General features: G+C 47.3%; 1 protein-coding gene across 3 annotated transcripts in view; it reads left to right on the forward strand.

Annotated features, from left to right (window-relative positions):
- The window catches only part of ADCY6 (adenylate cyclase 6), a 550358-nt gene that overhangs the window by 47729 nt on the left and 490073 nt on the right, over positions 1 to 12556 (forward strand). For all 3 annotated transcript variants that reach the window (XM_086963749.1, XM_086963746.1, XM_086963748.1), the window contains one exon: positions 9316 to 10198. In XM_086963749.1, the coding sequence (XP_086819875.1) occupies positions 9317 to 10198 (882 nt within the window). In that variant the 5' untranslated portion in view covers position 9316. The remainder of the gene's footprint in view (positions 1 to 9315; positions 10199 to 12556) is intronic.

Below are 12556 nucleotides of genomic sequence, written 5' to 3' on the forward strand. Positions count from 1 at the left end.
CGCTGGGGTTGATGGGGGCATAGCGGGGTGAGAGGTGGTGATGCTGCAAGCGAGGAGTGCTCAGTACACAAATCACCTCATGTGCTGCGACGTTTGTAGCCTCCGGGGTCAGTGGGAAAGAAAACACTACAGGCCGGCAGAAGCGCTGTCCTGGCGCAGAGCAGCAGCCACAAGTACTGGCACCGCCGAGATGATGCGGTTGGGGCGGGTAGAGTAGAGAGGGTGGTGCACTGCCAGGACTTTGTCCTAATATCTGAGTGCACGCACCTTTTATAATCCATAACATACGACCTCGTCTATACTGAAGGTGTCCTGTCTAGACTACCAGGTGTAGTAAAAATGTGAACCCATGATTCACGTGATATTTTTCCCTACTTCGCACGTTTATCTGCAGCCTACTTTTGCAGTAAAACTTGGAAGATTTGAGGTGTGCGAGACTGTTCTTAATCAGGTTCTAAAAAAGAATTGAATTACTAAACTTCAGTAACCAGCAACATACATCAAGCATTTCACACCAAGGTAACACTACATCTCTCATTTGTAATGCTCCGTGAAGACACCAATGGTACCAAAAACGCAGAATTGCCATCCGGATTTGCACACTTGGCTGTTGATATAGTTTTAACTTAACTTGCTTGCAAAGGCGTACGAAGTTCAATATCATACTGACGGCTTCGTAGGCACTTCAATTATCAACAGGCATTACAACTGATAATTACTGAAACCGCAGGCGTAAATGCTGTAATGCAGCGGGAGGGGGGCGGGAACGGCCACACACTGACAGCGGAGGGGGGGGGGAGCGGGAACAGACACACACGGACACACTGACAGAGGAGGGGGGGGGGCAGTTTCATGTGGAATAAAAATTTTAAATTATAAGAATGTAAGTGTGTGCGCTTAAGCATAAAGACAAAGTCGGTGTAATTTTGGTAGCTCACAGGCCTCTTTACTAATAAATAAACTAGCATGAGGGTTGAAAATAGAAAAATCTCATCCGCACTCCCTACGGCTGGACACTATCTCCATATATGGTACATAACTTACCAAAATAGAAATGTGCAGATATGCAGCAGATGGTCTAGAAAACAGGGGTGATGAGGATAACTGGCTCTGCAGAACACATCTAATGGTAATCGACGAGGCTCCAGCAAATAACGTAAAGGCTCAATATATAATAGCTGACAAAATGTTTGCTTTAACTGCGAATAAACTGCGGGGGTTTACAGGGCCGCTTCGAACCACTCTGGATTTTCTTTTCTCGCCTTTAGGGGTAGGATTTAAAGTGCACTGCCAGTGGTAGGCCTTCTGACTTGGCCTCCACTTCTGTCACAAACACTCAACAACCACAGCCGCCACCCCCCCCCCCCCCCCCCTTCCCCGCTGAGGCCGCCGCATCAGGGCAAGTCAGGGGGCAAGCAAGGCGCTGCACGTTAAGAGCATTAAGGAAACGGTGGGCTTTGGAGGGGTGGGCCTTTAATCTTGGCACGTCACAAACAGGACTCCCTATACCGCTGTTTCTCAGGTAACCAAGTCATCAATAGTAACCCATTAACAGGATCTTCAGAAGGAGCGGCCCAATAGCACACAACCCATTTAAACTGCGGGGGCGGGGGTTTACAGGGCCGCTTCGAACCACTCTGGATTATCTTTTCTCGCCTTTAGGGGTAGGATTTAAAGTGCACTGCCAGTGGTAGGCCTTCTTACTTGGCCTCCACTTCTGTCACAAACACTCAACAACCACAGCGTAAAAACAGTCAACAGCAAAATAAATGGCAGCAGTAATAAAGGGAGGGGCGCTGGAAAAAAAAGTGCACTCAAGACCAATTTAACAGCACCAAAAAGGGCGGCTTACAGAGCGTCATCGCAAACTGAACTACTCTAGCATTTGTTGCACGAGGTTGGACGGGGGGAGGGGGGAAGTGCGGTAAGGAACGGGAACACGGACATTATGGAGCTGGGGGGCCAGGGTCGAGTCTCGGCGTCGACAACATGAAAAGCATCGTACTTTCACCCGTGTCAGCGGGAGAGGGGGTGCGGGGGCGGGAACGGACACACGGAGCGGGAGGGGGGCGGGAACGGCCACACACTGACAGCGGAGGGGGGGGGGGAGCGGGAACAGACACACACGGACATAAGGCACAAAACCTTAAATACAAAGCACTCACAAAGATGGACAAAGAACTGCTCGTATAGTTAGTTAACTCCTGGGAAGCCCATGATACTAATATAAGAACGGAGTGCCCTGCCTTCCCTTAGATTGTGGAGATCAGCAAGTGAATTTTTCGTTCAGTGATCTCAAAGACAGGAAGACCAAAAGAGAGAGGACATTGACCTACATCACACGAGGAGAATGAGCGTATTTTATCGAACGTGTTCATGCAGTATAAAAAAACATTTCCAAAACAGACCTCCACTGGTGGCAATCCCGGGCTCTGGTCTACTCTCCCAAGTGAGGAACAGCAGATACCGATCCATAACCTTGGCAAAAATTGCTCCACCTGCCAATGCTCAGGGAGAGAACAGCCGCTGCTCTATCCGAGCAGAGCTACAGAGCGCTGCAGCATCCGAAAAACCCGCTGCAACCCGACGCACTTCCGCCCAGCTGCGAGCAGCAACAGCGAGGTCGGACAACGCGGCCAGGACAACTTTTGTTTGGAAAAAAGTCCGTATTGCAAGGAGCTTTTATCTTGTAACTTCTTATTTTACATTAAAAAAAATAACTATAAAATGTCAGGTATGCTTATAAACACAAATCACTAAACGCAGGTAATACAAAAAAATTGCAGTAAAAGTGTGCAGCCCCATCTGCATAAAAAGCGACTCAGCATCCAGCCTTTAGCCTCCAGACTCCTGCTGCCTGCCTGCGTGTATTCGGCGGCGGGGGAAGCTCCGTGCTCCGTGTTCCTGCAGCCTGCAGTCTGCAGCGGGAGGGGACACGGGGGGCGGGAGGGGACACGGGGGGGCGGGAGGGGACACGGACGGCAAAGCACTCACGCAAGCAGGAAAGGGTGCCGGCTCAATGCCGGGACAGATTCGGGGGCGTTCCCGGCGTCGCGTGACGTCGGCAAAAGCCAAAGAATCTCGGGAACGCCCCCGTGTCTGGTCCGGCATTGACGGACAGGCCCCTCGTCCAATGGCTAGGCTCCATTTATGGAGCCAGCCAATGAATGACGAGGGCCGACCCAAACCCACACACACAACTCAAGAGGTTTTTTGGCACATGCGCAAAGCGCATGGCCAGTCAAAACCTAAAAAGGACAGCTAGAATAATGGAGGTAGCACACAGGTGGTTCTCTAACTTCCTGCCGAACAGATGCCCGCAAGTGACCTTTAGTTCCTCAAAAGCATTCTGCATGCCTAAAGTATCAGACCTGCCTCTGTTCTAGTTGATAAATACATGTCCCTTTAACCTTTTCCATTCGTCGTCCAACGTCACGGTGGGCTTGTGCGGAACACGGCCGGTGGCTGTCCGATCTGCACATGCGTCATTTTTTTCCGCACAGCGGCGGAATGTCTGCCACGGCGAAGCAGTTAAACAGGGTCAACCTTGGGTATGGGCGAGCTGGGCCCAGGCCCGGGGTACCAATATTCCGAGGGTTGATTGATTGTAATATTTATTGATTGATTAATTAAAATCTTTACAAAAACACAAATTCTCCATTAAATACATCTGAATTGTAATACATCATAAAAATTGCATTTTAAATACCAGTAAATCTTTAAAATTAGATACATTCGTTATTAAAACTGTATTCCGAGGGGCGCAGCAAGGAACTGCCTGACTTCATGTCATGCAAACAGCAGCTCATCCATCCCACTTGGTCCTTATTGGGTCCCGCTAAAGACTTTGTAATCATCCCTTAATAAACCTCCGCTTAATTGTTTGCCCCCTATATACCCACTGCCCTCCTCCTAACTTCCTCACACCTCCTGCCATCACACACACAGCAACGGCCCCCACAACAAATACCACATTTTCTTTCCGCCCAGGGCTCAATCCCAGTCAATCCGATTTAGGGTCGGCCCGGACTTTAAACCTCGAAATATGAGATTTATACATGTGCCAAAAACAGCACACAGCAGTGTTTTCCATTTGCAGGAAACACAGCATTAGCGGTAAACACTTAGCGCCATGTATGTCATAATGGATGGGCATGGTATGGTTCTTCAACAGTCAAAAAATAGAACTAGTTTCTCATATGATCAAACACATCCCATAATTCTCGAGACTGTGTGAATCGTCCTTGAGAGCATTCCTGTCCGCCTAAGAGAAAGCTAAACATTTGGAGTTCAGTTTGTCTAGGAGCTAAATTTGGAGACTCGAAAGAGCTTGGTAACACAGTTCTGTTATGAGACTCTGGGAGAAAGTGGCAGTGATGAAACCAATGTGAGCAATTATAGGAGCGAAAGGGGACGGGAGTGCCTCACTTTACTTCATCCTGCCAAAAAGAATGAAATCCAGACTCCGGAAGACTCCCAGGACAGCATTCGGAACAGTCACAGGATGTGCTATGTTTGTACATGTCACCCCTATCTCTTCCTCCCAGCGATTTCTCGAAATTGCGCTGGCAGAATAAAGAAACCGTTTCAAAGTCATAAAAGCATTATCTGGGGCTGCTATATCCCCAAATGCAGAGATTAAAAACTCGACACCCCGCTCGCCAGCTAAGGTCGGAGTAATAGTAGGGCGCTCCTTCTACAAGAGGGTGCATTGGGTAGAAGGATATTTAGTACCCTAAGAACTTGTTACACACCAGTACTGACCCACCTCACAGACCCCAACTTTCTGCACTGTTCGAAATCTCTTCCGCAGTCCAAAAGGCTTACTAGTAATCCTAAATGATCACTTAATCTCTTTGGGATCTGTGTGATGCATGCATACAAATGCACAAACCTAATGGTACCTCTTCTTTTAACAGGAACATGCAATGTGATATTATTCTGTGTAAGTGGTGCGTATTTCAGCATTCCCAGATGTCTCAATTATTTCTTTTTAGGTCGGTTTTGACAGCACAGTTGTCTACTGCTAACGGTACACATAGAATAGGCCTTTGGTCCACCCATTTTCAACCACTGGCGTTCTTTTATCAGCCCCTTTAGCCATTAGCTTCTGACTTTGTCAGTCATGTTTGCCTCAGCCCAGTGGCGTATACTATCTCACACCTAATGTTGTTTGCTGTTTGGGTGTATCCTTCCACTTCTACTTGAGTGCTTTATATTGAACTGCACGAGGGACTATGTTACATAGTAGCCCTCTCTGTCCTCACCTGCTGGTTCCCTCCCATGGGTCTTGCTCTAATGTGCTAGCGCTCCCTAGGTTAGAACATTAAACCAAGATCTATCAGCTTTGCAAGTGCTTATTTAAAAACCATGAACACCCATTTTCCTTGCTCTTATAAACTGAAGTGCTGTAACTAAGAAACATCCTGGCCTTCTGGAGTTGTATTGAATGGCCAGTATGAGATTGGCTTGGGTACTCGTAATGTTTGAGGTCTGGCAAAATGCCTTCATTACCAATCCGTGGCCACGTTGAGTCATGATTGTGGTTCTGTGTGACATTATCCAGAGTTAAATTTTTTTTAGGTCTGACGTTAGAAAAGACCTTCTGTTTTATTAAAACTAAATGTATAGCTTACTTGGTATAGGGAGTTTCAGCCAGCACTCATGAGCCATTGTTTTGATCGATACAGCATGCTGCCTGGGGCAATGGGTCAGCTAATTTCAGCCATTGACTAACTTCACTGTGAGTGATCGCTTTGTGCTGTTTCACATGGAGCACATCTGAAGGCAGAGTAGTTCCTTCCTTTTTTTAGGTCTCGCCTAGCGAACGCAGTGCATGCGCGGCTTCGCCTTGGCGAGACTATTGTCGTCGCTTTGGGAATGGAGACAAACCTTCGCGCGCTTGGACAGGCGATGTGCACACGCATGGCGTCAGGACACTCCGTACGCGTGCATATCTCCTGTCCCCGTGTAGGGCTAGGCTTACACAGCGTGCGCATTCACCCCCCCCTCACCCCCCCCCCTCCCCCCGGCTCCACGGAGACAGCTTGTGCTTTTATAGCAGCCTCCATTCTAACCCAGGCGTTTGGATACAAACTCTCTTTTTTCCTCCTAAGTAGCCTGTAACCTTTCAGCTTCGAGTTGTACGTTTATCAACCTTTCGTGAGAGGAACTTCAGTGACAATGTGAATGCTTTTCTGAGTTCTTTTTTTTGCTTCAGACAACACTTATTGTCAAAGGACAGCAAAATGGTTCCTCCCCGACTATGAAAGTTCTGAGAAGTCTGTAGTTACGTTACAGGGTAAAACCCATCCTTCCACAAATATATTAAATATTGAGGTTGGAATAGTGCGTCTGACCATTTGGTCTTTTGGCAGTTCGCCCATCGTCTCCCTTGAGGTTGTCTCCCTGAGGCGCCCTGCACAGGGAGTGGTTACGGGTGTGGATAAAGGTATTCAGAGGCAGCCATGCCTGGAGCGGCAGGCCCTTCCTTCCTCTGACGTCAGCAGCGCAGTGGAAAAGGGACCGGTGTCCATGTCAGGTGACACTGGATCTGCAGCCCTGCCGGGCCATGTGCTGCACCTTTTGCCTGGATGTAGTATGATGGAAATTAAAGCTAGTTACACCCAGGAGGGTCTAATTCTTAAGGAATATCGTAAATCTATGGCAAGGGATTGGTGCAGATTTACAATGTTCAGGACCTCACCATAGTTTACCTTAAAATTCTACAAACTTTGTGAGATTTAATGCACATGCTCTCTCCTCTCTGTGTGTTCTCTCCCTTCATTAAACTATTGGTGCTTTCTAGCACATGCCACACCCGGAAAGGCAAAGGATCGCTGCTCATTTCGAAAACTAAAGCTGTGAGGAACACCTGTAGGATTACATTTCATAGAGTAGGTGACTGGGTTTCCAGTAAGCCCACACGGGCGTCATCTTCGGAGGGTGCTGTGGGAGGTTGCTATTTCTTGTCAATAGGTTGGCCGAGGGGCTGTGTTTCTTGGCTGCTAGACAAAGCCTTTGGATGTGGCGCTGACAAACCTTGCTACATAGGCAATGAATGTGAATGTACCAGAGAGGCGCTCAATGTATATTCATGGGCATGTATTTCATATGTTTGTGCTGAGATCAGTGGACGGGCTCCAGGCTGCACATTCTTGCATACTACACACGAGCGTCTGTCTGATGTTCCTTTCCGCAGAGAGACTGGGCTAATCCTACGTCATTCACCATGCAGGCTTCTGTGATGGCTCACTCGTTTTTTTCTCTACCTTCACTTCCTGTTTCCTCTCTTTTCTCCTCTCTCTCCACCGTATCTTCTTCATCCTCTGGCCTTTTTTGCCACCTCTCTCATCCAATACTATCTTCTTCACTCTGTCCTCTCTTCTTTACTTATGTATCACCTGTGACTAATGTCTCCCTCTGTCTTTCCCTTTTCATTCCCCTTACAGCAATCTTACTCCAACTCTCCCATCATTCTTCCTTGCTGCTTTCCAAAACTGACCTTTAGTCCAGTTTCACATTATTTTTGCTGTCTTGCTTCAGAAATCTTTAGCTGGTTGTCTCCGACCGCATTGTGGAGCAGGTGTAGCGCAGTGGCCAGGGTGTCTGACTCCGAACCACAGGGATCACGGTTCGATCCCCGGTTCCAAGGGCAGGTTAGCAACAGCACCATGTGACTCTGGGCAATAGCTTGCTTAATCTTCCCAAAGGCCCCCAGCGCCGGGACACCACGGTCGGAGGTAGCTGTGCGCTTTACAAATGCTGGCATTTACATTTGCATACAGAGCTACATATTGTCTGTGGGCCAGTCCCTTGCTTGTGATTGCTCTAGACTGTCTGGGTTCCTGTTCTTTACTGGATTGGTTGTCCTCCCTAGTCTTCTGTTTGTCCTGGCTCCGAGTTTGTACTCTTCACGCTCTTTGGATTGGCTCAGTTTTATCCTTCCACTGCTGTTGTCATAAAGCTATTTTTGAAGCTCAATCTCTCATTGATCACTCAATGGGAGTGCTCCTGCCCCTGGCTCCTTTGCATCTAGAGCACATGTGTACACTTTCCTTGCTCCCCCAATCTCTCCCACCCCATCTGTCTCCTACCTCTCGCCCACCCTCCCTCCCGCCGAGTACAGTGCTATCTCTGTGCTCTTTCACTATCCCCTCTATGCTCACCGTGGAGTAAGGCAGACCTTGAGCACCCCGCATGTCTCTCCGTGGATGAGGATGGTTGCTTGTGACTCCTCTGCGGTATACCAAGCAGCGGACTCGGTGATGCCATGGACGTTGACCTGCAACAGCAACGGCTTCTACAGTAACAAGCATTGAAAATGCAATAGATCTCGACTTTAATTAAGTCAAAGCCATTTGCTTTGCTATACAATACCATTAGCAAAGGAAATTGCTTTAACTTAATCAAAGGCGAGACCTATTGCATTTTCAAAGCTTGTTATATATTGTCGAAGACTCGCCACCTTCTCTAACAATGACGTTTTTCAAAAAGCATAACAAAACAAGCATTGACAAGGTCTAAAGGTTTCAAGACTAAGCCAATTGGCTTTGCCAGTGCCTTTTTTCTCTGTGCATAACTGGTTTCTTCCTTAAGGAGTAGCCTTTCAGTGCCAGAAATGACTGTGTGTGCTTTTGAGGCCAAAAATGTCTTTCCATATAGCCAAATTGCTTCCCCAACACTTAAGTTATACAAAAACCACAACAAAAGAAACAAGACTGCCTTTCCTATTGGCTCTGCCAGTACTTTTTAGGTTTGGCGTTTGCTATGACCTTTTGATTTTACCATAATTGTATGTATAATATACTTACTTATAGGGGTTTGTAGCCACCCTTCTTCCTCCATTGGTCTGTTATTGTGTCATTTACATATTGAATCTGTTGACTTCAACACACAGCTTGAAGCAGTGGGTCGACTTGTTTCAGTCTTTGGCCAACTTTCCTGTGAGTGACGGCATTCTGTCCTTTCACAAGGACGTCCCTATAGTGCCAAGGACCACTATGGCAATATGTATGTTTTGAGACCAAATATTTTTGATTTTACCTATTTATTTATTTTTTAAGATTGATGGGGGACTGACAACTTCCCCAAAATTAAAGTTTTGCAAAACCATGACAAAACAAGTGGTAACTGTACATCCTTCATTCTTCATCACTTTTGAAAGCAAGTCCTATGCACTTGGAACGAAGCCTGAATAAATGGTGTGGCTGCTTTATGAAATTCTGGGGGAGGGTGGAAGTAGCTGAATGCTTAACAGGGAGGAAAGAATTAGAAAGGCGGGAATTTGACTTTGACTATTTTTCTTTCCCACAGAATGTCCTGGTTTAGTGGCATCTTGGTGCCCAAAGTGGATGAACGGAGGACAGCGTGGGGGGAGCGTAATGGCAAGAAGAGCAGGCGCCATGGGGGTGGTTCCCTCTGTGGCCCTCGCTACATGAGCTGCCTGCAGGACCCTGAGATGGAAAGGAACAATCGGGGCAACTTTAGCCTGCGCTGCACTTGGCAAGAGGACCACTATGGGAAGAAGGGCCTGGCCGGGGGGCCTGGGCCGTGTGGGGACTTGGGCCTTAAATCGGTGGACTTGGGTTTTGAGGATGGTGAGCTTAAGGGGTCTAAGATGCTGGGCTCCAATGATGGGGGCAACATGGAGGAAGGCAGTGGGCACCGGCTGACGCCTGGCGAGTGCTGGGCTAGGGTCCTTCAAATTTTCCACTCTAAGAAGTTTCAGTCGGCCAAGCTGGAGCGGCTTTACCAGCGCTATTTTTTCCAGATGAACCAGAGCAGCTTGACTATGCTCATGGGGGTTTTGGTGCTTGTCTGCCTGGTCATGCTGCTCTTCCACTGCACCCATGGGGAGCCACAGGTGCCCTATGTGGCGGTGCTGGCTGTGGCTATGGCGCTCTTCATTTCCATGATGGTGGTCTGCAATCGTCATGGCTTTCACCAGGATTACATGTGGATTGTCAGCTACTTGGTCATCGCAGTCCTCTTCGGAGTGCAGGTGCTGGGAGTATTCATGGTGACACCGCGCAGCGCATCTGAGGGCATCTGGTGGAGTGTCTTCTTCATCTACATCATCTACACCCTGCTCCCAGTGCGCATGCGGGCCGCCGTGCTGAGTGGATTCACTTTGTCTGCGTTGCACCTGATCATTTCCTGGAGGCTTAACCTTGAGGACTCCTTCCTCTGGAAACAGGTAGGATCTTTCTGACTAAGACAAATGCATGCTCTCAGTTTTCATCAAATAATTAATGCAGATGAATCTCTGCCCAGTGGACCAGGGATGATGGGCCTGTGTCACTGCTTAAAGGATAGGAGTATGCCCTGTGTGCTACAGATTGGCGGGGGAGTCATGGTTCTGTCATTCTTTAACACATGTGGGTTCCTGTACGAAGTGCCATAACCACAGAGCAGTGCAGCTATGTCATTCCGTAGCAAGTGGTCCAGTGCACCGTAAAGTCACATATTCAGCCGTAGGGATATGTTGTTCCGTAGTACAGAGGGGCCTATTCATGCTGTTTCCCAGACTGTGGAAAGTGGGTCTGTTTTCCCTTAGTATAGAGTAGTATAGAGCACTCTACATGATGTGACTCATATGGAGGCCATAGATCATGTAATTTGTTCCTGTAACATCTATGAATGATGTGCTGCATACTGGACGCCGTGAGGTCTGTGTCGTTGCCTAGTACAGAGTATCCTAAGCACAACGTCAAACAATGAGTGGACAGTGGGCCCGGCATTCCTCAACATAGCGGCTCTATAAAAAATGTGACACAGGCAGTAGGCTACTGGGCATTGTCCTTCCTTATTGCAGCACCCTGTCAAAGTGGGCATGAGACGGGAATGATGGGTATCTTCTAATAACAGTGTGACACCGATCAGGTAGCTTGACTGTGCCCTTCCTTAGTATGACGTCCATGAACTGTCCCAGTGGTGGTGTGGCTGTGTCATTCTTTAATACACTGGAGTCCAAGTACAGCGCGTCACAGACCGGAGATGTTTGGTCAGTCTCATGCCCTTATGCAGGGGCCTGTGCGCGGTGTGAGCCACAGATGGGGTGGTGGGTCTGTGTCATTGCTTATTACAAAGGGTTCTGCCCATGGTGTGCCACACATAAGTAAGGCTTTGCCCCACGACAAATTACTGTGGTGTATGTGGCATTTCTTAAGATACATAGGTCTATGCATGATTTGCCACCACCCGGGGAAATGGTAAGGTCTTTGTCATTCCTTAACACATGGAGTAAATGCAGTGCCTCCACAGGCAGGCAAGCTGGTCAGTATCATTCGTTAATACAGACAAGTCTGTTATAATGTGTGCTACACTCGAGCGATGTTTAAAGGCAGAAATGTGTTCGATGGAAATGCTTGAATGAATCTGAACCACTGGCAATTACGCCGAGTGTATTCCACACCATCGTTTTCTAGCTTGTCAGTGGCATTATATAGTGAGACCAAACATAAGCAAAATCAGCCAAGTCCTGCTCCAAAAAAACAGTCCAACCCAGGCTGCAAAGATATTTTCCCTCTGAAAGGGAACACGAGCAACCCTAAAACTGGCAGGTCTGGGCTTACCCTTCTTGGGTGTGCCGTGTCAGATTTGCATATTGTTGGTCCCTGTGATTGCACAGTGAGCAAACAAATGATGGAATGGGTCTAGAGCAATTACTAGTGGCTGAGATTAATTCAAACATTGCATCTATCAGTTCTTTGTCTTTCCCAGTGAGACTTGGGGATGTTGCACTGACCAAGGATTGTGGGTTTGTAGTTCTTTAATACTTGTTTTTATGGACTGTGTACCACAGACCTGAGGCGTTTGTGCTGTGTAATTCCATAATGCAATGTTGGAAGCGCGGTGTGCAACAGAGAATGGCGGGTCAGTCCTATTCTTACCTTTGTAGTGTTCTGTGTGGACCATTTGGAGTGTACACAACCTAATGAAATGAAAGAAGTGGTTGACTTTAGCTGCTTCCAGTGAAGGTCCTCAATTACCCTATACAATGGGCACTTCTGGTGGTGGTCCTGCAGTTGTTTTGACCTAATTTGACTCTGTTATACAATTCTCCATAGTATTTGTTTATATTTGTTGAAACATAAGTTGGGCTCTAATTTGTTATGGAAAGTGCACGTGTGTGAAAAGTATTTGTTTTATTTCAATTAAATCACCGCTGCAAATGTTTACCTAGCAATGCGCCCAAAATGTGGTGTTTCACAGTTGCAACTGGAGGTCAATTTGTGTAGAGTCCTTCAACACTGCTGCAGTGTCTGCGTTGTTTACCATTTAAAGAGGTAACCTGTTGGAATTTGGGATTGGGTACTGGCATGTGCACAGAATGGACCATATTAGGTGACTGTTGAGCATCAATGTCTCCATTTGTTTTGTACATTGTATGCTTTGGCGTACTCTGTAGAATCCATACTCGCAGAGCAAAAAGGTCTTGATAGTTTGTGACTAGAACTTTCTGGAGATTATATAATGTTGGATGATTTTTAGGAGATTTTAGTGGAAAATGCTTTTTAGGTCTAAAGGTTTATGATTACTGGACACCGTTGTG

The sequence above is a fragment of the Lissotriton vulgaris genome, chromosome 1_1 (assembly GCF_964263255.1).
Source record: "Lissotriton vulgaris chromosome 1_1, aLisVul1.2, whole genome shotgun sequence".
In the NCBI taxonomy this organism is placed as follows: domain Eukaryota; kingdom Metazoa; phylum Chordata; class Amphibia; order Caudata; family Salamandridae; genus Lissotriton; species Lissotriton vulgaris.